Source organism: Podarcis filfolensis, assembly GCF_964270895.1.
Source record: "Podarcis filfolensis genome assembly, chromosome: 6".
In the NCBI taxonomy this organism is placed as follows: domain Eukaryota; kingdom Metazoa; phylum Chordata; class Lepidosauria; order Squamata; family Lacertidae; genus Podarcis; species Podarcis filfolensis.
The window spans coordinates 6,789,439-6,814,764 of NC_139609.1; the positions used below are offsets into that span (position 1 = coordinate 6,789,439).

The following is a 25,326-nucleotide window of genomic DNA, read 5'->3' on the forward strand; positions in this document are numbered from 1 at the left end:
TAAACAACAAAAGTTGTAGGGAATTTCTGCAGGATGGCAGTACAGTGGTACCTCGGGTTAAGAACTTAATTCGTTCCGGAGGTCTGTTCTTAACCTGAAACTGTTCTTAACCTGAAGCACCACTTTAGCTAATGGGGCCTGCCGCTGCCGTGCCGCCGCTGCACAATTTCTGTTCTCATCCTGAAGCAAAGTTCTTAACCCAAGGTACTATTTCTGGGTTAGCAGAGTCTGTAACCTGAGGTACCGCTATATAGGGCACTCCCACACGAGCCATTTGCTGGATATTTGCAGGGTTCAAGGTACTCACTCTGGGGGGAGAATCCATTTGACATCATGCTTGAGGCACAGACATCCCAATTTCCCCTCTTTGAGATAAAAACTACTGACTAGCACTGTTAAGACTGGTACGGACATGAAAACTGAACACAAGCTCTTCCAAGGTGGGACTACAGTATTCCATTTTGGGAGGAGTTTGTTTTTGATGGATTATGCGACATATGGGGACGGGGGTGTTCTACTGCCACACCTCCACGGGCCCCTTTGGCACACCAGAGACATTTTATTTCCAGAATATAACAGCTTTTTGTTTTCTAACACCCACCTTCTTCTCGGTACCGGAGAGGGAAAGGGACTTGCGCGACGTCAGAAAGTCTAGCCTACTGCTAGGTTTTTTGTTGGTCTGCAAGTTCCAGGGCCATTAAGAAGATGATGAAAAAACAGTTCCTGGCAGTTTTATACCCCAGCTGAGTCATTTGTGAAGCTTGCAATGAAACAGAGGAGGGATCAAAGGCCTTTGGAGTGAAATGAGGTGTCCCCCCCCCCCAATTTCTACTTCTCTTCCTTTCCCCTACTCCCAGGAACCAGCACCACTGCCCCACTGCAAGGCAGTGCGGAGGTGGAGGTGGGTGGTGGGTGGGAAGTGTGTTAACTCCTCAGTCGCTGGACTTCTTGTTCCCCAGGAGAAGTTTCCTCCTCTGTGCTTCTCCAGATCTTCTTATACCGTTGGCCAAGGCAGCTCTTTGTCTTTCCACTCAACAGTCCCAAATGCTCTGCTCAGCCTGCTGCACCTGTCAAGGGAAAGGAGAGGAGAGCGATAAAACGCCCCAAGGTGTTGCTGGTGCAGTAGATCTGGCCAGATTTTTTTGTCTACTATATAAATAAGATGCAGTGAAAGTGATGATGAATTTGATCCAAGCATCCTTCCAGACCCTGACAGATATACAGACTCTGACCAAGAGGCTGAGCCAGAAAGCCATGGTGGCCCTGGAATCGACAAACAACGTTCTGGTGGAAGCGCATCAGTGGTAGAAACAGCGCCAAGAAGAAAGAAGATGAAACTCCGCAAAGAGGACTCGTTTGCAATGTTAGATACAGGTCTTTCCCTTGCAGAACATGAAGCACTAGTATTACATCTGCTCAACAACCAAAGCTAATTTCTCCCCTCCCACTCTTCTTTCAAATCTACTTTTGTTTTTGTATCAGAAAGGCACCCGGCCAATTTGGTTGCCAGTAAATATTGCTACAGACATTTCTGAAATCATGGTCTTTTCCAACGAGTGGCTCTTGTCCAGGTTTGTTACTTTAAATGTTGTGATGATCCTATGCCCTTTTAAAATGTGGGTTTTTTGGGTGGGGTGGTTATTGTTTTTATTTTGATTATGTATTTTGTGGTTTTGTATTTCAATTTTATTCTGTGAACCACTCTGAGACCTCCGGGTATAGGGCAGTATATAAATTCTAAAAATAAAAATAAAACAACAAGCCGTAAGTAGGAGGCATGGAGAAAGTGGTGGTTCTATGCATAAATAAAATAAGCACACTCGGTCATATGAATGGCCCGCTGGTGTGGAGGAAACACTGTGGATACCAAATCATAAAATTCTGAAAGTTGTGGGTGATAAAAGGGGGGTGAGAAGGATAATAACATTTAGCAGAAGAATTGTGTGTGGATATGCCCATGGAGACAATTGCCCTTTTCCCTTGAGTACGTTTCAGCGCTGCATAAAGTCACAGTGCATGTATTGCAAGACCAAACGCTTGCTTTATTCAAACAGCAGCAGCAGCAAAAATTAGGACGTCTAACTAACCATCTTATCCATGCCAGCTTTAAATTACACAGCGACAACTCCTCTGAACATGGTTGTAATCTTCCCCATTAGCCGGTCGCACATGTCCTCTGTCAAAAATAGTCTCTGTGCTAACTCCAGCGACAAATCAGCCCTTGGTTTTCTTTAGCCTGATGAGATTTGCAAAATGGGCAGAGTATACCGGAAATTGAAACATTCCATTCTGCTGCTACAGCGGTTAGCCAAAAAAAAAGAAAAGGGGGGGAAAGGGGGGGGAGGAAAGGAAAGGGAAAAACCAGGCCTTGCGTTTCTAGTACACTTTACCAGGACTTCTATAACGGAGTTTCTGTTTAGGCGAGCACTTAAAGACGACAACAGAGGTGATGCTGAAGTCAACAGCCATGGATGGGGCAGGGGTGGATTAAAACAATTTCATAATCCTAGCGATTTCCCTTTTTTGATCGGGATTATGAAACCAATCATGAATATCAAAAGCTGCAGCTTAAACCAGCGACTTGGGACAGATGCCCTGCAGCTATGGACACAGCAAGAATGAAGAGCGGAGGATTCCTTTTCATTTAGGGAAAGTCTCTTGGCCCTTCTCTTCCCATTCTCCTTTCCGGTCAACTCACCGGCTGCTGGGTTTAACTGGAATGGCTGCATGATCAATATTCAGGTAAGAATTGCTTCTTTAAAACATCCACGGTGGTTTGCTAATCCGAAACTAAGCTAAAGACAAAACTATACATTTGGGAAAGCAAGGAAAGGGTGTGTGTGTGTGTGTGTGTGTTTTTAACCTGGGGCATTTGTGTGAGCAGTGTTTTAATGCTTACAGGCAGCTATTGTTCTATTGATCCCAAAGGATAACAAGCTCAAAATTTAGAGGTGCACAAAAACCTTGGATTGGCATTTTCTGTGCGGTACTGCAATTCAAAATCTCTTCTACATCACCACACACTGGTGTAATAAAGCTGCCTGGTTTTTCATCATAGGGTAATATTTTTTTAAAAAAAAAACTTCCTTTGATGGCCTGCTGTACCTTTGATTATCTTATGCTTAAAACACGTTTGCATTGTGAAACAAAACCCCTCCGTCACCATCCAATGTATGCATCCTTCGCACCAGATGACGTCTTGGCCATCTTCAGTGTTACTCTTCGGCAGCTGTATTGGGAGTTAGAAAAAGAGAATGTGAGCTAAGAAACTTGGGTGGCTGTGGCGGATCTTCTGCCCCATTTGACACCCCCAAAGCAAGGGTGTCCTAACCAGAATCAGAATGAAAGCAGCAGGATCACTTTAAGAAAAACCGCACTTGCAAGCAACTTACTGATATACGGGTGGTTGTATGCTGCTTTTAAATGCTAACGAGGGAGCAGTAAATGTGGTGCTGTTGCTCTGTGGCACTAATAATAATTATTTCATTATTACAAATCCCATCAGCCCTGGCCAGCACAGCCAATGGTGGAGGATGGCTGTTGTAGGACAGTAACAGTGGTTACGACATCGGAAGCAAGTTTAAATTGGTTTGAGAGCTGGTGTATAACAGTGGCTAAGAAGCTGAGCTATGAATCTGGAGGGCATTGGGTTTGAATCTTGCCTCTGCTGTGCTCTCCCTAGATGGCTTAACCCACCTTTTCTGTGAAGCCACAAACCCCTCATTCCCATGCGCTCATTTAGCCTTGTGCGTAAATAAGCCTAAGCACCTGCAACAACCATGTATTCTTTACCTTCCTTTGACTCGATTTCTCCTGTGCTGGAGTTTAGACTGTAAGCTCCTTCAGGCAGGGAACTGTCTTACTGTACTCAGTAAACCACCATGCGCATGGAAGGTGCTAGATAAACAATCACCATTCAGGGAGGTTGGAAGCTTGGATGGATTTGGCAAGGTGTGGGGAGAGCCTTTCTAGACTGGCCCTTTTTGGGGAGGATGCACTAGGAGAGTGGGGGAACCCTGACAGGCCAAGACTGTAGTCTTAGGTTTCAAAGCATGTGCAGAGTTCTTACAAGAAAGATGTTCTGAGAGTGTGGAAGTCTTGACAGGGCTCATCTTTGGTTACCTGGAAAGGATGGTCCCAAGGAGGCAAAAGAAACCAAAGGGGCAGCTTATATAGTTATAGGAATTAGAGATGGAAACTTCTTCCTTAAGCAGAGTATAGGATCAGTGATGAAACAAACTCTATCTGATTTAAGTGGTTCTATGAGCCAAAAATCTACCAAGAGGCTGATCCCACTTCCTTAATGATTCTGCACTTCCATTAAAATTTGTTGTTGTTGTTTAGTCGTTTAGTTGTGTCCGACTCTTCGTGACCCCCTGGACCAGAGCACACCAGGCACTCCTGTCTTCCACTGCCTCCCGCAGTTTGCTCAAACTCATGCTGGTAGCTTCGAAAACACTGTCCAACCATCTTATCCTCTGTCGTCCCCTTCTTCTTGTGCCCTCCATCTTTCCCAACATCAGGGTTTTTTCCAGGGAGTCTTCTCTTCTCATGAGGTGGCCAAAGTATTGGAGCCTCAGCTTCAGGATCTGTCCTTCCAGTGAGCACTCAGGGCTGATTTCCTTCAGAATGATCTTCTTGCAGCCCATGGGACTCTCAAGAGTCTCCTCCAACACCAGAATTCAAAAGCATCAATTCTTCGGTGATCAGCTTTCTTTATGGTCCAGCTCTCACTTCCATACATCACTACTGGGAAAACCATAGCTTTTACTATACGGACCTTTGTTGGCAAGGTGATGTCTCTGCTTTTTAAGATGCTGTCTAGGTTTGTCATTGCTTTTCTCCCAAGATCCATTAAAATAGTGTGAGTCATTTCAAACCAGCTAGCCTGTTGTGAGAAGAGAAAATATTGGTTAGCCAATATAATGCTGCCGCACCCCCCCACCCCAGTTTTGTGAAATACAGCTTCCATCTTCCCTATAGCTGAGGATGATGGGAATTGTAGTCCACAAAATCTCTGGAAGGCACTATTTTGGGATTTGTCAGGGGCTGCTTATCAACTTTTCAGTTGACACAATGCTGGGAAGAATCGCATCAAGAACAGAAGATTCCAAACCATCTCAAGAACCTGAAATATTGAGCCGAAACCAACAAGATGAAATTCAGCAGGGATAAATGTAACAAAAAATAGGTGAGGTGGAATTGGGGAAAGAAACCTGGCTTGGAAGCAGTACATGTGAAAAGTATTTAGGTGTCTTCATGGATCAGCCTGTGAACCAGCAGTGATGATGATAGAGGGGCAGTCTTAGGTTTGGTTAACACAAGTGTAATTCCAAGATCAGGCGAAGCAATCGTTACGCTGTGTTCTGCGGTGGCCGGGCACATCTAAATGATGTGGCACATCTAAAGTCCCGAGTGCCACATTTTAGAAAGGACACTGACAAAGTCAAGGATATCCAGAAGAGGGCAACCAGAATGATAAGGTATTTGGAAACCAGTCTTCTATGAATGGTGGAAATAGGAGAGGTAGGACTGGAGAAGATTAAGGGGAGACAATCTGCAGGGCTATCACACAGAAGATGGAGCAGACTTGTTTTCCCTGTCGCTCTAGAAATCAGGACTAGAACCGTATTGAAGGCAAGCGGGTTCCAGCTAAGTGTTAGGAGAGCCTTCCAAATGGTAAAAGATGTTCAGCATTGGACTGACTGGGAGATGGTAGACTCTTCTTTGCATTAAACAGAGGATGGATGGCCACCTGTCCAGGGTACAGGAGATGCATTCGGCATAGAGCAGGTGGCTGGATTAAGGGATCCCTTCCTATTCTATGAGCCTAAACATTTCTCAGCCTCACCCAGCCCCTATATATGCTTGCTACGTGTCTTACCAAACAGGGGGGGTCTGGAGAATTACAAGATAACCCACACAAAGAGCTTCAGTCACACACAAAGCTATGTGAACTTATTGTTTTCAGCCTTTGTAGCAACACATGGCCACATAAAGGGTGGTCAGATCTCTGGACAGGAGAGAACACAGAATGCTGCTTTGTCTGCCTTGCTCTTCTTATTGTGCACAAGGGAAATTGGGTTGTTTAGGAAGCAACTAGGAAAGTATTTAAACAAGAGATCAATATGAATTCCCTGGGAGAAATAAAGAAAAGACTCTTGACCCCACATGGCAGTCTTTGGATTCAAAGTCTGAGTTACTGGTCTGGAAAACTAGCAAATTTTAACGTGGATTTTATGCCTTAAGCCTCACTAGGTTCAGGACGTACCAGAACGTAGACACAGGGAAGATTATCCTGGCAAGCAGGCTTTCATCTTTCTCTTTCTACAGCAAGTGCTTTAAATAAAGGCCCTTCCTTCCACGGACTAATCACATCCAATTGTAGCCTTAGCAGCGCTTTTGTTCCTTGCCTGCAGACAGCAGCTGAGAGGGGGAAGCAATTTTGGAAGAGAGCTGTTAACTTTGCAGGGTTGCAAGGCACGTCAGGAGCACTGTTCTACCCTTTGTAGCCAGTACTGGTCTCCAAAGGGGCCGGTTGACTCTGGACTCTGCAGGCTCTGGTTCTGCCAAGTTCAACCTGCCACATGACAGGCTCTGCCCATTCCTCTTCATACTCCTAACTCTTCTCCTGACCTTCCAGTTGCCTCCAGGCTGCCATTGATCTACCGTATTTTTCGCTCTATAACACGCTCCAGACCATAACACGCATGTAGTTTTTAGAGGAGGAAAACAAGAAAAAAAATATTCTAAACGAAATAGTGGATATATGATTTTTGTGGTTCATGCTGTGGCCACAGACATGTGATCTGACAGTGAGTTTGGAGTAGCCCAATGCAAAAATCCTGAGGATCCATGTGGATCCATGCTTTGTAACCACGGAGGAGGGAAGGAAGGGGAACCATGGATCCTCTGCTCACGACTGCAGCAGATCCCCCCCGCCACCCGCAGGCATTCGCTAAAAAACATGCACAGACATTTCCCCTTACTTTCTAGGAGGAAAAAAGTGAGTGTTATGGTGCAAAAAATACGGTACCTCTTTCTGCCACCGGAGGTTGGTCCATTAGGGCAATTGGTGCCCTGTCCTGCCAATCAGCTTCCTCTTTCTCAGGCTCAGTGATGTGTCGTAGAACTCAGGAAAATGGGGACAAAACCAGAATTACTGTTGGCTCTGCCTGTCATTTATAATAATAATAATAATTTATTATTTGTACCCCGCCCATCTGGCTGGGTTTCCCCAGCCACTCTGGGTGGCTTCCAACAAAGATTAAAAATACATTAAAGTGTCACACATTAAAAACTTCCCTAAAGAGGTCTGTCTTCAGATGTCTTCTAAATGTTAGGTAGTTGTTTTTCTCTTTGACATCTGGTGGGAGGGCGTTCCACAGGGTGGGTGCCACTACCGAGAATGCCCTCTGCCTGGTTCCCTGCAGCTTTGCTTCTCGCAATGAGGGAACCGCCAGAAGGCCCTCGGCGCTGGACCTCAGCGTCCGGGCAGAACGATGGGGGTGGAGATGCTCCTTCAGGTATACTGGGCTGAGGCTCTGGCTCCACATACATGCTGGGCTCCCTGCTTTTTCTGCCCCCCCAAATCCCACGGACACCCCCCCCTCCACTGTTTTCTTGCTCAGTCTATTTCTCTCCTGGCTCCTCCAGCTTTGCCAATGGGGCCAGTACTCACCATTACTTGAGAAGATTGGACTGTGGAACTCCCTGCCAAGAGATTGGGAGGCCTCTTTTGCCCCTTCTCTGACTGCCTGTTGCTGCTGTGCAAAAACATTACAGGCAGGCGCTTAACCTGCCCATCTGTTCTTTTTCATTCCCTTGTCTTGTTCGTGAAAGTCTTTTATCTGCTGCCTCTTTTCTTTGCTGCTGCTGCTGCCTTTTAATTTTTTTTATTGTTAGGACTTCCGGGTCAGCGCCATCGGCAATGGCGGAATTCCTCTGATTCAGAGGAACCCGCTCTGCTAAAATTGGGTCTTGCCGCCGCGGCGAAGGCGGAGACCCTCTAAAAATCCCAGGCGGAGGAAGCCTGGGAACGTGGGATTTGGCTCACACCAAGAGCGCCCCCCTACTCACAGGGAAACCCCTTTTCGGGGGTTCCGAAGTGACGCGGGGTGAGTGGCGCGGTGTTCGAATCGATTGCTATTTTTGCGGAGTGAAGCCGCACAGCCGTTGTCAGAGAGCGCTGACTTTTTTCTGTGGACATTCGGATTTCAAACAACAACCCGTGAGTAGTACGGAAATTGGATTTTTAAAATATTTTTAAATTCGGCACTGATCGGGGAAGGTCCAAACAGGAAGTCCGCCTCCCCTTTCTGTAAATAATCTAAAGCAAAGAACCTCCAACTAAGGTCGTGGAGAGTTTTATTTTTTTTCTGTAAAAGACTTTAATTCTACTATAAGAAATTTTATTTGGAAGCAGGGGAGCCTGCAGGAGAACTAAATTTGGGAATTGATGTGCCACCCCCCCCCCAGACCCGGGAGTGGTCCGTGAGAGCCCGTTGATGAGGAATTGAACAATTTGGCAGCTGTCAAGCTAGCTGTCAAGATATAATAAGAGGACTTTGTTTCTATTGTCTACATTTGCTACAAGCTTATGTTTAAAAAGAAGGAAGGACTGTTACAATCTAACGTATGGGACTTTTGGGTCTGTGCTGAGAGGAGTAAAAAGAAACTTAAATCCCCCTAGAGGGAGCTTTGGGACATTGCATTAAGAACCAGCTGAGAAACTGTTTTTTTGACCTTGATACGCTTAAGAATGGCAGTCGGAAAGGAAATCCAGTTTGAACTGACTAGGACATTTTTTCTCTTGGGAAAGTTGCAAGGTCAAATAGGTGTTTTGACTACAAATGTTACAACTTGGAACACAAGAGTGAGTACCAGTAATGAACTTGATAAGAACTTGGCACAGGAATTTTATTTAACTGAACAAACAGGGAAATTTGAGAAGGAGAATAATGTTGTCTTTGAAGAGAAGAAAGGGGGAGCCGTAACCCTGCAGATGCGAAAGGCGAGCTGCAATTTGAGGCCTGACATGATGGTAACAAGGAGAAATAAATTTTCGAAGATGGAAGCCTGGTCTGAATTGGAAAGTGAAAGATGGAGAGATCTCCTTATGTGGAGATCAGATGACCCTTGGATTATAAATCTGATCCAGGTGGAAGTTGGAGCTATGGGGACATTTGGATTTGAAAGAAGAAGGAAACAAGATTTAGAATATCCTATAGGCCTTACCTTTAAGTACGGAGGTTTGGCTGGAAGGAACGTGGATGCTGTTGGGTTGGAGCCTCCCCGAAATTTGGTTTTCAATATTAAAGACTATCAAAAAGACTGGCAGAGGAGTCATGAGAGAGATTTAAGAGCCTCGGATTTAAGATCTCCGGGTTGATGGTTTTTTGAGATTGATGGATTTATGCTGGGGACTGAAACCGGGAAGGGGGTATGGGTGGAATGAAAATTGGGAACTCAAAGTGTATATAATATAAGTTGTTTTTTTGTTTTATTTTTATAAGAGTTGGGAAATTCGTGGAAGGGAATTTTTTTTTCCTCGACCTTAGGGAAATGTCTTAAGAATAAGTATTGATATTTAGGTTTGGATGAGAGTAAAGATCGGATAAAGTAAAAGTAAAAGTGGCTTTTAAAAATATTGTAAAATTAACGATTTTGTTGATAAGATGTTTGAAAAAGAAATTTATGTGGTATTGGTAAAAAGACATAAAGGATTATTTTAAAACAAATTATTAAGATAAAAATTAGGTTGGAAGGATTTGCTGAAACAACAATTTAAATTAGAATACAAAAATGGGAGGTGTGAGGAGGTCAAGGAAATAAGTAAAGGAAGAAAGTTATGTAAAGGTTTGTTTCTTTTTCCTTTTTTTAATGTTTGTATTTTTTTCTGTCTTTTTAAAATTTCTTTTTTTTTCTTTTTTCTTATTGTAACTTTTAAAATCTTGAATAAATATTATTTTTTTAAAAAAAAAAATTTTTATTGTTTAGCAGGATTTATGGTAGATCGTACACTAGCTTGAGCATCTCTTTGAATGGAAAGGTAGCATCTTCTGTAAATAATAAATAATTTTAACGTTTTATCTTAAGCATCTCAAATTGCTTTCGAGCTTATCCCTTTCAAAGCATTTTCAAAGCTCTTACACATCTTATGAAAACGTCCAAAAGAAGGGCGTCTTTTGCTTTTGCTTTTATCTTGTATTCCTCCCCTGCCCTGAGAGCTTTGGATGAAGGGTGGTATACAAATTTAATAAATAATAATATCCAGAGAGAGAACAAGAGAGCTGTGCCTCTGTATGTTTTGGAATAATGTCGCTTTTAAAGAAGCTCAGTCCTACAAACAAGTGCAAAAGCTGCAGGCCGCATCCTTGCAGAGCCCTGAACTTCGGCTCAAAGCAAAACTCGGAGTGCATAAATATGGAGAGACTCACCTTTCCCTCCTCCTCTAGAGAGCGGCCTTTGCATTGTAATAGTAATAATATTAGTAACAGAAATAATAATAATTCTTTTTCACCCTCCCAACCTCTCCTCCTCCTCCAGAGACTTCGTAAAATAATAATAATAATAATAATAATAATAATAATAATAATAATAATTCAGCCTCCCAACTTCTCCTCAGAGCGGACTTTGCATAATAATAATAATAATAATAATAATTCTTTTTCAGCCTCCCCCCTTCTCCTCAGAGTGGACTTCGCATAATAATAATAATAATAATAATAATAATAATAATAATTCTTTTTCAGCCTCCCCCCTTCTCCTCAGAGTGGACTTCGCATAATAATAATAATAATAATAATAATAATAATAATAATAATTCTTTTTCAGCCTCCCCCCTTCTCTTCAGAGCGGACTTCACATAATAATAATAATAATAATAATAATAATAATAATAATAATTCTTTTTCAGCCTCCCCCCTTCTCCAGAGAGCAGACTTCACATTATTATTATTATTATTATTATTATTATTATTATTATTAGGCCTCCCCCCTTCTCTTCAGAGCGGACTTCGCATAATAATAATAATTCTTTTTCAGTCTCCCCCCTTCTCCTCAGAGCTGATTTCGAATAATAATAATAATAATAATAATAATAATAATAATAATAATAATTCTTTTTCAGCCTCCCCCCTTCTCCAGAGAGCAGACTTCACATTATTATTATTATTATTATTATTATTATTATTAGGCCTCCCCCCTTCTCTTCAGAGCGGACTTCGCATAATAATAATAATTCTTTTTCAGTCTCCCCCCTTCTCCTCAGAGCTGATTTCGAATAATAATAATAATAATAATAATAATAATAATAATAATAATAATAAATTCTTTTTCAGCCTCCCCCCTTCTCCAGAGAGCAGACTTCACATTATTATTATTATTATTATTATTATTATTATTATTATTATTATCATCATCATTTGAAATCCGCTCTGAGGAGAAGGGGGGAGGCTGAAAAAGAATTATTATTATTATTATTATTATTATTATTATTATTATTATTATTATTATTATCATTATGTGAAGTCCGCTCTGAAGAGAAGGGGGGAGGCCTAATAATAATAATAATAATAATAATAATAATAATAATAATAATAATAATAATGTGAAGTCTGCTCTCTGGAGAAGGGGGGAGGCTGAAAAAGAATTTATTATTATTATTATTATTATTATTATTATTATTATTCGAAATTCAGCCTCCCAACTTCTCCTCAGAGCGGACTTCGCATAATAATAATAATAATAATTCTTTTTCAGCCTCCCCCCTTCTCCTCAGAGCGGATTTCGAATAATAATAATAATAATAATAATAATAATAATAATAATTCTTTTTCAGCTTCCCCCCCTTCTCCTCCGAAGAGCGGCCTTCGCCTCCTGCCTCGTCGTCCCCAACCTCCGAGGTCTTTTCCAACTCCAGCCATCATCTCCCTGAGAGAGAGAAGGGCGCATTCCTGAAGGGCAGCCAGCGGCCGCGGAGAGAGAGCGAGAGCCAGCCCGCTTCCTCCCTCCTCCTCCTCCTCCGCCATCCCGCCCTCCTTCCCTTCTTCGGGGTTTCAGGAACAGCGGCGGTCTTCCAGCTTCGCCCCCCTCAGCCGCCTCGCCAGAGCCTCGGCCTCCCTGCCGGCCCGGTCAAGACCGGCGAGGCCTGGCGCCGCGGCCTAGTCGGGAGCGGGAGCGCCGGGCTCGCGTTCCCCGCCATGCCGCTTCTCAGGTCCCAAGGGCGCAGGGGGCTTTGCCTGGCTGGGGAAAGAGGCCGAGTGCTCCTCCCTATATCTTGAGGCCCTGCTTTTTTGGGGGGCGCCCTCGTTTCCTAAGCGTGTGCTTTTTTTATATTATATGTGTATATAAAAGGATATTTATACGTGCATCTTCTTTCTGCACCCCGCTCCCTAAACGTGTGCTCTATATATATATATATGGTGTACAAAACGATATTTGTATTGGCATCTTCTCTCATGAGGAGGTGAGCGAAGTGAGAAGAGACTCCTGGTTTTCTTCAGGGGATGCCAGGGGCTCAAGAAAAGTCCCTTTTGCCTTTCTGAGCGGCTGCTCCATCCTTCCAGGTCTTCTGCTGGATCCAGTCGGTGCAAAACTCTCTCTTTCTCTCAGGTTTTGGATGGATTCGCGCAGAGCTGCGATTCCCGGACTCAGTTGCGCAGGCTGCAGCCGCGCCCATTTCCCCCTCGAGGAAAGTGAAGGGCAGCCGGCCGGAGAAGGCTTGGTGAGCACGAATCTTCTCCGTTTGTCTCTTTGGATTGCAAATTCCAGGGGGCTTTGCGCTCCCTGGACTTGAATGCATGCGCAAGTAGAAGCTTCCTACCGTGGCAGTTACAAATGATGCTCTTGCAGGCCATGCGCTCCCTAGGCTTGCTTGCTGACTTCAATGCATGCGTGAGTAGAGGTTTCCTACCATGGTACAGTGGTACCTCTGGTTGCAAACGGGATCCATTCCGGAGGCCCATTCGCAACATGAGCAGAATCCAACCCGCGTCTGCACGGGTCGCGATTCGCCGCTTCTGCGCATGATGTCATTTTGTGTGTGTGCACATGCGCAAGCAGTGAAATCCCAAAGTAACCCTTTCTGGTACTTCCGGGTCGCCACAGGATGCAACCTGAAAACGCTCAACCTGAAGCAAATGCTTCAGGTTGAATCTTGACAAGACAGAAGTACTGTTTTTGGGGGACAGGAGGCGGGCAGGTGTGGAGGATTCCCTGGTCCTGAATGGGGTAACTGTGCCCCTCAAGGACCAGGTGCGCAGCCTGGGAGTCATTTTGGACTCACAGCTGTCCATGGAGCTGCAGGTCAATTCTGTGTCCAGGGCAACTGTCTACCAGCTCCATCAGGTACACAGGCTGAGACCCTACCTGACTGCAGACTGTCTCGCCAGAGTGGTGCATGCTCTGGTTATCTCCCGCTTGGACTACTGCAATGCACTCTACGTGGGGCTACCTTTGAAGGTGACTCGGAAACTACAACTAATCCAGAATGCGGCAGCTAGACTGGTGACTGGGGGCGGCCGCCGAGACCACATAACACCGGTCTTGAAAGACCTACATTGGCTCCCAGTACGTTTCCGAGCACAATTCAAAGTGTTGGTGCTGACCTTTAAAGCCCTAAACGGCCTCGGTCCAGTATACCTGAAGGAGCGTCTCCACCCCCATCATTCTGCCCGGACGCTGAGGTCCAGCGCCGAGGGCCTTCTGGCGGTTCCCTCATTGCGAGAAGCAAAGCTACAGGGAACCAGGCAGAGGGCCTTCTCGGTAGTGGCGCCCGCCCTGTGGAACGCCCTTCCAGCAGATGTCAAAGCGATAAATAACTACCTGACATTCAGAAGACATCTTAAGGCAGCCCTGTTCAGGGAAGTTTTTAACGTGTGATATTTTACTGTATTTTTGGTTTTTATGGAAGCCGCCCAGAGTGGCTGGGGAGGCCCAGCCAGATGGGCGGGGTATAAATAATAAATTATTATTATTATTATTATTATTATTATTATTATTATTATTATAAATGCAACATGAGGTATGACTGTACTGTAGTTAGAAATGATGTTCTTGTGGGCTTTGCGCTCCCTGGGCTTGAATGCATGCGCAAGTAGAAGCTTCCTACCATGGCAGTTAGAAATGAGGCTGGGGCTCAGATGGAGAAAGTGAGGCAACAGCTGCTGGCTCCAGAATTGGGTTGTGTGCGAGCGAGATGGTGGTTCGGCAAGGCAAGTTGACGGGCCCTGAACCTCAAATGAACTTGGTTTGAAACCAAGAGCTCTGTCTCGTTGCTCTTTCTACAGCAGTGGCCCTCAAAGGGTGCGCTGTGCCACATTGCTGTGGCAGGAGGACGGGATGGCAAATGTGGAGCATCCATGGTGTGTAGCACTATCTTCTTGCTTTTTTCATTGCAGGGGTGGTTTCTTGGAAGAACTCCCTCCCGGTTTGCTGTGATTAGTGTCCCTGAGCCGGTCCGGGGGCAACTATTAAGTGTTTCAGAACGCCCCCCCCAGCCAATCACGTCATTTTTTTTGTGCGGTGCAGAAACCATGGTTTGTAGCGATGCATGAACATGGCCGTGGTTTCCTCTGTTTTGAATGCAAGGATAGCGATCGACTGTAGCTACACGCAGCTTGCATTGGCTTCTGACACATTCTCCGTTAAACCGTGTTGCCCTGTTCTAAATCCAAATTGTGCATAATAGGCAGTGGGACGGTGCAAAAGTAATAAGGAAACCGTTCTTTTCCGTGCATTTGAAAAGAGCCACATGAACGGGCCTGTTGCCATGGGCACAGTGCTCCTTTTTCATGCTTGCCTGCTTGTCGCCGCTAGAACAACCCAGTAGTACAGCAGCAAGCGGGAAAAGAAGCTCTTAATTCCATGGCCCCCTCCTTTGCAAACCTTTTTCCAACCCGGAGTATATTTCAGATGTTTAAAGCATGTTGTGGACATTGTTGAGATAGCTTTGTTGGAGATGGCTGTGGAAGCTGATAACTGGGAGAGGTGCAGCTGAGAATGTGTGAAGAGGCTGGATATTTAGGAGACTCCCTACCTTAAGGGCCCTGCAGCTCTGTTTTGCCCCCTCCCTCAGTGCTGTAGCATCAAAACTGCAAGTTTTGTAGTACCGTTTTACTTCCTGGCCAGATTATTCATGGATTGAGGAAATCCAAATTTAGCAGGTGGAAAGTGTAGATTGCCACTTGGATGAGGAGGCTGTTTCGTAGATGTGACAAAAAAGAGACACAAGTTGTTTCTAAATCCACATTAAACTCCAGTGTTGATGAGACTTTACAGAGGGGTGAGTTGCTTTTTGGGGGGTTAATTGTGCCCCAAAGCACCACTCCTGAGAAACACGAAAAGTAACTCAGCAAGACCCAAAATTATTCTTCCTCCTACTTACTGTGTTATGATTTTGCTGTGAGCCATTCTCCGAGTCAGAGAGGTCTGACTAGAGAAAGAGAGAGATCTCTTTAGTAGAGAGATCTGCACTATCTGTTATTTCTATGTGATGGAACATGGAAAATTATTCTGTGAATTCCTTACATCTGGAAAGCCATCAGTTGTACTAAGCTCACTGTGACAGCTACTAGTTATGATATAGCAGGGCCTTCTCTATACCATGATTTTGCCAAAATTGGGGGGGGGGGCCAGATTTTTGCTATTGGTCGGAATATCTTTTCTTCCAAAGACTCTCTTTGCTTTTTTAAAAAAGGAAGTTTCTGGGTAGAGTTCATACTGTGTGCGAATCACTTTGCGAAATCTCAGGAATTAAGTGTGGATCTGAATGAGGTGCAAAACGATCAGGATTGTGTGTGTTGTGATTCTGCAGGCATGCAGTAAAAATGTGCAGTGTGGTCCTACTTGGAATTAAGGGCCATTGAATTCAATGAGACTTGCTCCAAGGTAAATGCATTTAAGATTCCAGCCATGAAATGTGGTATGGGATGCAGAATGGGCCTTTCTGAGGTTCTCTGCTTTCATTTGAAAAACAAGGACGTTTCTTTCAGCTGCTAATAGATATATGCTTCAAAGAATGGCTGCTTAAAAACCAGAGTGCTGGCTGAATAAATGACCAGGTGGCTATGAGCAGGTCTTCAGTGCCCTGCAAAACTCCTTCCACTTTCATATGACTGAGCAAAACCAGAATATATTAGGCAAAATAATAAAACGGAAGACTAAATTATGTTAAATTGCTGTTTGCTCTATTTACATAATGCATGTAGGCTGTAAGATTCTGCTTTTCTTGACAAAATCTGGATTATGATTTGGGTATGTAGTAAATATGACCCTGGGAGTGACTACAGAGTGGGCCTTTAATTCTCAACCTTCCTGCTTTTCTGTCCCCGAGGTTGGAGAGAACAGAATAAATGGTGTAAAATCAACGAAATTCATAAATTTGCACAATTTAGGCAGGATTTTGTGTGTGCAGAATTTTGGTTATCTTGAATAATTATGGATATTTGAGTGCAGAGCATGAAACCCTCTAACTGGGTCCCTCTTAGGTTGGCCAGATGCAAAAGAGAACAGAGGTATTGCACCTTTGATAATTCCCAATTCTAGACAACTATTAAAGGTGCAGGGTCCCTGTCCTCTTTTGCATCTAGCCAACCCTGCCCCCTGGTAAGGCCCTTCAGACAATGTTCTCTTGCCCAGCAAGCGTATTGAAAGTCTGTTATTGTTTCCCCCACAAAAAAGGTACCTCACCACCTGGAAGTGGGAGCATGGAAGGGAATTTCGCTACTGAAAAGAGAAGGACGCTGAACACCTTGAAGCAATGTGTCAGAAATATTCCTAGAGCGAAACAGCCTCCCGAGAACATTGATGATACCGGGGAGCATTGTCTCAACGGGCCATCCTGGGTTCCACTGGGGCTGCTGCGGGATACAAGCAAGGGCACTTCTGTTCTGGAGTCCAAAGTTAAAGCTCTGAAAGAGAAGAGGAGTGCCGTCCACAGGCAGGCGGAGGCAGCACCCCAGGAGCGGGCTTCTCCCAAAAAGGCCAAGGCCCGGAAAGGGAAGTCATTGACGGAGCCTGCTCCTCAGGATGCTGTGGTGGAACCTCAGGCCCAGATCCGCACCTACCTGACAGATGTGCTGCTGGACAGCACTGACTACCCACGTCTCAAGCAGGAGGGATCTCAAGGGGCAGTAAGTACAAGCCTGCTTGTTGATGAATTTGAACCTCTGAAGGGGTCTAAGGCGGCAGAAGAGCCTGCAAGCATGGGCTGGAGCTCATCCGAGGCATTCCAGAGGCTTCCAGGAAGCGACAGGATGGATAAAATGAGCTCGTCAGGAAATGCAAAAAGGGCGTCGCAAAATGGCCTCTGTGGGGCCAGCTCCTTAAAGGACCTTTCCTTCAACCAGAAATATTTTGAGGATGGTATGGATTTTGAAAGCGGTCCTTTTCTCCACAAAGATGACGCCTGTGGGGCGGGAACAACCGGCCGCCTTTGGCGAACCGAGAGCTGGGACAGTCTCTGCAGCGGCGGAAGCAATGCCAGCACCCTGTCCCTGGCAGAGAGAGTGGAGAGGAACCGGTCGATGCTGCAGGAAATGTTGAACGCGACGCAGTTTAATAGCCATTCTTTGCGGGAGCTGCATACTCTGCGTCGTCACAAGAAGGATGGCCCAAGCCATGGGAGAGATGGGCCCAGCAACGGTATGTGCAAGCAGGGTGAAGAGGTTTCCAGAAACCAAACAGGATTTGCAACTTGGATGGGTAGTAGTGGGGAGAAATACTGTAAGAGCTCAGAAAGTATTGGAAAAAGGGGGGACCCACTGGAACTGAATTTCCACCTCCCTCTCCACTTGATCCTTGCTTTTTCCTCCCCCAGACGTCTTGGTCTGAACCTCAGGAGATGCAACCACCCCACCATGTCCCCAGCTTATGCTGTTCTTCCATTCTCCTCACCCTGCAATCCATATGAGGACCCCCTAGTCCATGTTGATGTCACAGATCCCTTTGCCTTTGGTCTTAAAAAAAAGTAATTGTGGGGATGGGCTAAGATTTTTGTCACAACAACGGCATGTGAGAGGGGGCTGAATAGGTTTAACCTCCCCCCCCCCCTGCAAATATCCCAACAAAAATGTCCCCTTCTCTGCTACTGTTAGCCCCAAGAAGGAGGCTTCCGCTGGCGCCAATGGGAACCAACTTCCTGGGGATAATAGTAAGCACATACTCTCTCAAGAACGTAAGTCCCAGGATTCCTCAGTTGCTGCTGGTATTTTCTTTGCACTGGCAGGAGGAGCCTGCAGATTTTGGCTGCTGGCTGGCAGCAGGAGGGAGGGACAAGTCCCATAATAATCAGGGACACTGAGGTCCCAGGGCAGTAGGAGCCAAGACTATTAATAGGATTTGCAAGCCCAAGCATATATGTGCGTAAATGAGTTAGGCCTCTGGTCTTTGGAGTGCAACAGTCATTAAATTTGAGAGGCCAGGAGCAGTTTCTCAAGGACGTTTATCGCCCATGGAATAATTACTATATATGTATGCCATGTCTTGCAGTCAGATCAGGCAGCTGGAAATAGACAAAGGGACCTAAAGAATACAAAGAGCCCATTCTTTTCCCCCACCCAAAAAGCAGACCAGGTATACAAGTTTGTATAAAGCCTAGAGTAGGATGCTTGGGTGATGCAGAATTGGGACACTAAGAGCAGAATTGGGCCCAAATCTTTGGGGGTAAGGAACACTGAATATAAATAGCCTTTTCTCTGTGTGAGATGTGTGTTTTCACACACACCATGCTGCATTTCATGTGGCTAAAGTATACACAATAATAACATGTACTTCTCTTGTCCTGTGTCTACAGAGATTCTGGCAAATGATGTAGACTGGGATTCTGGAGTTTCGTTACAGGATTCTGAAGGCTACCGGTAAGATTTCAGTATCCTCATTCCCCTGCTAAGGCAAGGAGACACAATCCAAAAATGCTGATAGCCATTTCTAACTTGGGGCTTCACACTGGAGTTGACTGCATGTTTGCAGCTGTTTGTGTTCCCATTTAATTTGCGGTTCCCCAGATTCTTTTAGGAAAAAGATGTGCTTTAAATGATTGGTTCTAATCCCCACCCTCCAGACTGCTTTAATATTGATGAGGGTCATTGCAGACCACTTAATGATTTTTCTGCCTGTTGCAGCAATTGCAATACACCATGTTAGATGGTGTACGATTTTTAATAGCATTTTTATAGCTTCTTTCATTTCTTATATATTGTATTTTCTAGAATTCAAATTGTAATGCAATAAAATACGAAGGAAGAAATAAAAATACAATTAAAAGTCAGTGAGGACATATGGATATTCCATCTCCCATCTTCAACCACAAATCCACAGACGTGCCACAGACCGCACTTTGGGAACCGTTGCTTCAAATTACGCTGTGGATGCGACGAGAGAGTGGTTTGCTTAAAGGCCATCGTAGTTGGTTTGTTGCTGAAAATAACATTACCGCCCCCCGGGCAAAACATCTGGGAAATTTTGAACTGAAATTACACAAGGGGCTTCTGCACATCACCGGGGGAGTGTTTTCTCTGTAAAACAGCAGTCGGCTTCATTGTGCTCTGCTGCTCCTTCCGAAAAACCTCAGCAGAGCAAGATGTGAGCCTCCGTGTGTGCGTCGTGAGGTGTGCAGGCTGCAGTGAAAGAGTTAAGCTCGGGCCAGCTGAAGTGAGTCTGTGAGCGGATTAAAATAATCACGAAGATTAGGGTGAAGACCAATAGGGGAAGGGTTTGAGCGAGAGGCATGTTGAGTGTGCAGAGCGAAATGGGTCACATGGTGAAACAGTGAAAGCTTTAAGATGGTGGACCACCCACCCACCCCTTTCCTTTTCTAGTGTGGCAGCGCTCAGAAGATGGGAAGGGATAAAGAAAACCATTGCAGGCCGATGTTTGGCGCACCAGCAGCGATGCATGGAGTGGGCAGGGGGCTTTGGACTCAGCACAGCGTTAGAGGGTGGTACCAGCAGATCCAGCACAGGCTTTAGACGAAGGGCTGTTTCTCAGAGCTGGAGTAGCTGTGTTGCAGGCATGAGATTGTTCCACGCCACCCCAAGATCCCCAAGCGGCGCAAGATTCCAGGGGTTGCAGGTGCCCTTACCAGGTTCTGTGCTCCCTTTGGAGACAACGAGGCACAGCAGAGACTGTGGTGTCTTGGTGATATGTGATTTTATTTATACATAGATACAACCTGCACCTAGATGGAGGGATTGCTGGGCATTCACATCCTATGAGGTCTGGTTTCTGCCTTAAGGGCAGCTTTGGATTGAATGGATTGCAAAAAGCCATCCTCTGGGTCTCTTTGTTCCAGCCTGCCATCCCTAGCTCATGTGGAGCGCTGGCCCTCCTCCTCCTCCTCATTGCTAACCAGCTCCAAGGACCTCCCAACAACCTGTGCCATTCAAAGTTGAAACCCTAAACCACTCGTGGTTTCCTGGACAGGCCACCGGTGGCCTTTGTCCCCTGCTAATGGCCCATCTGCCTGAGCTGGCTTAGCTTGTTAGCATAAGTAAATCCAGGGGTGTTCCACGTTTGGCAAAATTTAACCAAACCTTGATTAATTCTAGCCCTCCCCCCAACTCATAACATCATTCCAGGTTCAATCCCTGGCATCTCCAGATATGTCTGAAAGAAGCAGGACTGGGAGAGAATTGGATCCAACGTGTTGGACAGCTGCTGTCAGTCAGTAGACCAGAGCTTTCCAAACTTGTGTGTCTCAACACGTTAGTGTGCCAGCTGCAGTGTAGGTGTGATGCGCAAACGCTCCCTGCGCTCCTCCCAGGGCTGGAAAGGGGTCGGTTTCAGCATCTTGGGCTTGCCGATCAGAAGGTCGGTGGTTCGAATCCCCGCAACAGGGTGAGCTCCCGTTGTTCTGTCCCAGCTTCTGCCAACCTAGCAGTTCAAAAGCACACCAGTGCAAGTAGATAAATAGGTGCTGCTTCGGTGGGAAGGTAAATGGCGTTTCCGTGTGCTCTGGCACTTGACACGGTGTCCCGTTGCGCCAGAAGCAGTTGAGTCCTGCTGGCCACATGACCCAGAAAGCTGTGGACAAACGCCGACTCCCTTGGCCTGAAAGCGAGATGAGCGCCACAACCCCATAGTCGCCTTTGACTGGGCTTAACAGTCCAGGGGTCCTTTACATTTCCCCCCCTTTACTGTGTTGCTAAATGATGCATGTCTAAAAAGTGTGTCACCAACGTGAAAAGTTTGGAAAGCTCTGCAGTGGACCATTGGTCTTCAGCTGGTGGGTCACTGCCTGATCTAAGGTGTGTCCCAACAGCAGCACTGTATCATTTTTAAAAATTAAGAAATTGGTCCCCAAATGCATGCTCTGTCTAATGGCGAGTCCTGGGTTTGAAAAAAAAGGTGAACACTGGTGTAGACAGTCCTGAGCTACTTGGACCAAGAATCTAACTGAATATAAAGCAGCTTCTTAACCCATCTGGTGTAGTAGCTATAGCCTCTCATTTGCAGGGTAATCCTAATGATGTTTACTCAGAAGTATATTTGACAGCGCTTACTCCCTAGTCAGGGTGGGTAGGGTTGTATATCTATATTGCTCAGTCCTGCTCGACCTGGAAGCTCACTATTAATATTGCGTCAGCCACCGCTTCTCTGCTTATGTCTGCTATGCAAGGATGTTGCAAAGATAAAGCAGATTGAAAGAAACCCATGGACACCAGTCTGAGTTCTTGAAGGAAGGGCAGAATACTAATATCTGTTTAAGAACAAACCCATCATTTTTGCTTTTTCTGTATCTGTAATTATTCTCTGTATGGTTTTTATTGTGTTATAAATCACTTTGGGACGCCTCGTGGGAAGCTGTTCATTAAATAAATAAAGACTGGTGCAAGTCAGTATTTATCGAGCAACACAATACCCTTTTCAGGGGAACAATTAAAACAAAACATCTCACCTAGGCATGTAGAGTGTGCTCCCTTGCTTTTTTTGTGGGAGTGGGTGAGATTACTTCCTGAAGCGAGAAGATCCTTGGCCTCAAAACTCATTGGGCAAATGCTCCCTGGATTGTCTGTCTTGTTTGTTTGTTTGTTTGTTTGTTTGTTTGTTTGCCCTTTTCTTTAAACCAGAGTGTCTCCGTGAGTCTTGAGGTGACATACTTTGGGAATGTGGAAGCAATTTCGTAGAGAAGACCTATTGCCCATTATATGGATGTTGGCTTCTTAGTCTTGCCCTGACCTGTGGGGAAACTCAGTTCTTCAGGTTTATTTGGCTCAGGTGTGCTTGAAAGGCCAGAGCTGGCCCCTGGTAACACAACTAGTGCTGTATTCAGAAGATGTGAATTTGCCAGTGGTGGGCAGCTCCAGGATGCTTCTGACATCATAAGTGCCAGAGAGCGAGCTAGCTATCTCATCATCATCAATCTGTGTTGTTGTTTTTTTGAACAACGCATAGTCTTCCACTCCAGTGTTTTGGGTACTGCAAAGCCCCCCAATTATTTTAAAAATGTGCATGCAAGACTGCTTGGGGCTCTCTTCGGTGGGGATGGGGGGGCAATTTTTAAGGAACTACTAAGTACATCTTTTTACTTGCTGTCATATGTAATTGAACGGCTTCTTTTAGTCTGGAATGTACAAATTTCAGCCTTAAATGCTTTGACCTCCCTGCAGCTTTTCATCCTAGCTGCGTGTCTAGAAATCGGTTTTGAGATGGATGTTACCAAGCTGGCTATATCTTGACCTAAAAGATGCCACCTAGTGTGAACTCAGGCAGCTGCAGGGGACCTAAACCCAGCCTCCATGAGTGTGTTGTCTCCCCACCACACTGCTGCCACCGTCACTGTTAAATCACTCTTAATCCTTGTTATTTTTTTCCTAATCCTCCGCTGCTTCCTTGCTCCCTGCTGCTTTGCCTGCAGGGCCTTTGTTCCCAACCAGGAGCTGGAGCTGAGTCCCAGGCATGAACAGGCCAAGCAACTGCTGCAGAGAGCTCGCATGAAGGCCAGGACGAACCCGCTCCGAGCAAGCCATAACATCCTGCCGACTGCCCCTCAGGAAAGGAGGTAAGGCCAGTGATTTATTCTGCTCTGGGCCTGGGAGGCAGATCAGGGAAGAGGGCAGGAAGGAAGGATCTGTACTGCGTTTCCTGTCCGCAGCCCTCCATTCCACCTTTTGCATTTCTTGCCTTTTCATCTTTCATACTTGTAAACCGCTTGTGCTGTTCGCATCTATAGTTCTCCACTCCCAAAATTCAATACACTGCCAACCGTGTACCTGTCCGCTGCGCTTATTGAATACATTTGTACCTAGTGCTAGGGGATTTTCTGTCAGCCACCCCCCATTGGGGAAGCTATATTGTCTATCTTACTTCATCTCATCAAGGTGTTAGCACGTACTGCCTAGTCTAAAACTATGGTCGGAGTGAGGTGCTATGCCAACTAATCAAGGAGAGCACCCCAGGAATTATAATGTGTGTTGATTCTGGACCAGGAAAACAACAACAATGTATGTGATGAAAAACATAACTTTGGATTGAGATGCAGACATTTGATGGAGTGAAATCATCGATTCTATTAATTGCAGTCACACCATTGATATGACTTTGTTGTTGTTGTTCAGTCGTGTCCGACTCTTCGTGACCCCATGGACCAGAGCACGCCAGGCACTCCTGTCTTCCGCTGCCTCCCGCAGTTTAGTCAAACTCATGCTGGTAGCTTCGAGAACACTGTCCAACCATCTCGTCCTCTGTCATCCCCTTCTCCTTGTGCCCTCCATCTTTCCCAACATCAGGGTCTTTTCCAGGGAGTCTTCTCTTCTCATGAGGTGGCCAAAGTATTGGAGCCTCAGCTTCACGATCTGATTGATATGACTTAGGCATCCATAATTACCAAAACAGGGACTAGCTGGTTCCTGTAGAGAAATGTAGTCATGAATATAAACATAAGAACATATTATATGGCAAATTCACTTGACCAAACTTTTTAGAATAAGATTTAGGGGGAAAACGATGAGCACCGTTGTGACAGCTAAAAGGTCTTTCAGCATAGGAGGGGAAACATAACTTGACATGGGTGTTTACAAAATGTGTGGCAAGCTGCTGGATCTCATGGGAAACTGAATTCCTGGTCACTGTGCTGTGAAACTGTTGTTTAATGCTAAACAAACCAGTGTGCTGATCTTTTGTTGTGCAACAGATGAGGGTATCGCTCACTCTCACATGGCCAGCACACCAAAGATTATTGTAAGTGCTAGTGGAACACATTCTCCATACCCTATGCCAAGCACACTGGCAGCTTATGCAGAGTTACTGAATCTGGAGGATTATGTTGATTTTATTTCATGACAACAAGAGAGGCGCCAGCTATAAGATCTTTGCATCGAGGCACACTTGTGGTGTTTGCTGAACAATATCAAACATCGTCTCTAGAGAAAAACGAAAACATAACCTCCACCAGCAAACTTTCCCCTGTCTCTTGCATTGTTGCTCTATATTCTGCCCTTCCTCCTATGCTCTGCAGGAAAAGAAAGCACTTTTAATATAAATAGCACAGGTGCTCCAGATCCCATAGAAAATGATCACATGGATCTAAGAAGCGTACGTGACTGCCGGCTGGGTGTCTTGGCCTAACTGAAATCTGACTTGGAGATGTAGCCACTCCTAAGACCAAGGCTAGCATGTAAGGAGAGCACTTGAAGTTTTTCCTATAGCTGTAGGGAACTAGAATAAATCAAGGAGTCAGCAGGGGCCTGGCATCAGCAAGTCCTCTTTAACAGCGCCATCTGGTTACTTGTGCAGTTGCTGTGTGTTGAGCATGAGTTGCTGAGTTATCCAGTCCCGAGCCACCCTTGATTTTAAAAGAGTAAATCCATCTCGCCGATTTGCCGACACGTGCTTTTTTTTTTAAGCCTTGAGACTCTGAAGCCATTGGCTTTGCAGAAAACAAGCCTGTTGGTCAATCTTAACCGGTTCCTTGGATCTTCCCCTCATTCAGTACACATCCATAACCTCTGAGCGGCCCTTCCTGCTAGAATGAGAATGCAGCTGCAGAGAGTATTGGCACAGCATTGGGATCCTGGTGAAGGAGTTGCCAGGTTCAATGTCTGTGTGATAATTGCAAGGCAGTCAGGATACATTTATCTTGCTGACTGGATCTTGGAAGAAAGGAGATAAGCTTAGGCCATTGTTTCTCAAACTTGGGTCCCCAGCTATTGTTGGACTACAACTCCCATCATCCCTGACCACTGGTCCTGCTAACTAGGGATGATGGGAGCTGTAGTCCAGCAACAGCTGGGAACCCAAGTTTGAGAAACACTGCTGCAAGTAGAGAAGTTACAAGTACCACCTTGGTAAGCGTCCTAGGTGCTCTTTAAGCCAAGTGGTGCCCTC

General features: G+C 45.3%; 1 protein-coding gene and 2 long non-coding RNA genes across 9 annotated transcripts in view; 1 reads left to right on the plus strand and 2 right to left on the minus strand.

Moving 5' to 3' along the window:
- Positions 1-352: 352 nt before the first annotated feature.
- Positions 353-7,897, minus strand: LOC310765974. Of its 2 annotated transcripts, XR_014549886.1 has the most exons (4): positions 7,050-7,897; positions 6,272-6,682; positions 2,088-3,229; positions 353-1,067 (listed from the first exon to the last, which is right to left on the minus strand). It is a non-coding gene; the product is annotated as an uncharacterized lncRNA (long non-coding RNA). The 2 variants fall into 2 exon arrangements; XR_014549887.1 differs by lacking the exons at positions 353-1,067; positions 2,088-3,229 and adding an exon at positions 4,577-4,888.
- The window catches only part of KIAA1614, a 41,436-nt gene continuing 18,488 nt past the window's right edge, over positions 2,379-25,326 (plus strand). Inside the window, exons 1-5 of one of the 6 annotated variants that reach the window (XM_083621547.1) lie at positions 2,379-2,742; positions 12,616-12,727; positions 16,684-17,646; positions 18,797-18,860; positions 22,859-23,002. In XM_083621547.1, coding sequence (XP_083477673.1) covers positions 16,710-17,646; positions 18,797-18,860; positions 22,859-23,002 — 1,145 coding nt within the window. In that variant the 5' untranslated portion in view covers positions 2,379-2,742; positions 12,616-12,727; positions 16,684-16,709. Of the gene's footprint in view, positions 2,743-11,942; positions 12,470-12,569; positions 12,728-14,040; positions 15,008-15,046; positions 17,647-18,796; positions 18,861-22,858; positions 23,003-25,326 lie in introns of those variants that run through there. The other 5 variants (XM_083621548.1, XM_083621550.1, XM_083621549.1 and 2 more) reach the window with 5 other exon arrangements.
- On the minus strand, positions 9,986-12,011 carry LOC310765986. The gene is made up of 2 exons (XR_014549902.1): positions 11,900-12,011; positions 9,986-10,061 (listed from the first exon to the last, which is right to left on the minus strand). It is a non-coding gene; the product is annotated as an uncharacterized lncRNA (long non-coding RNA).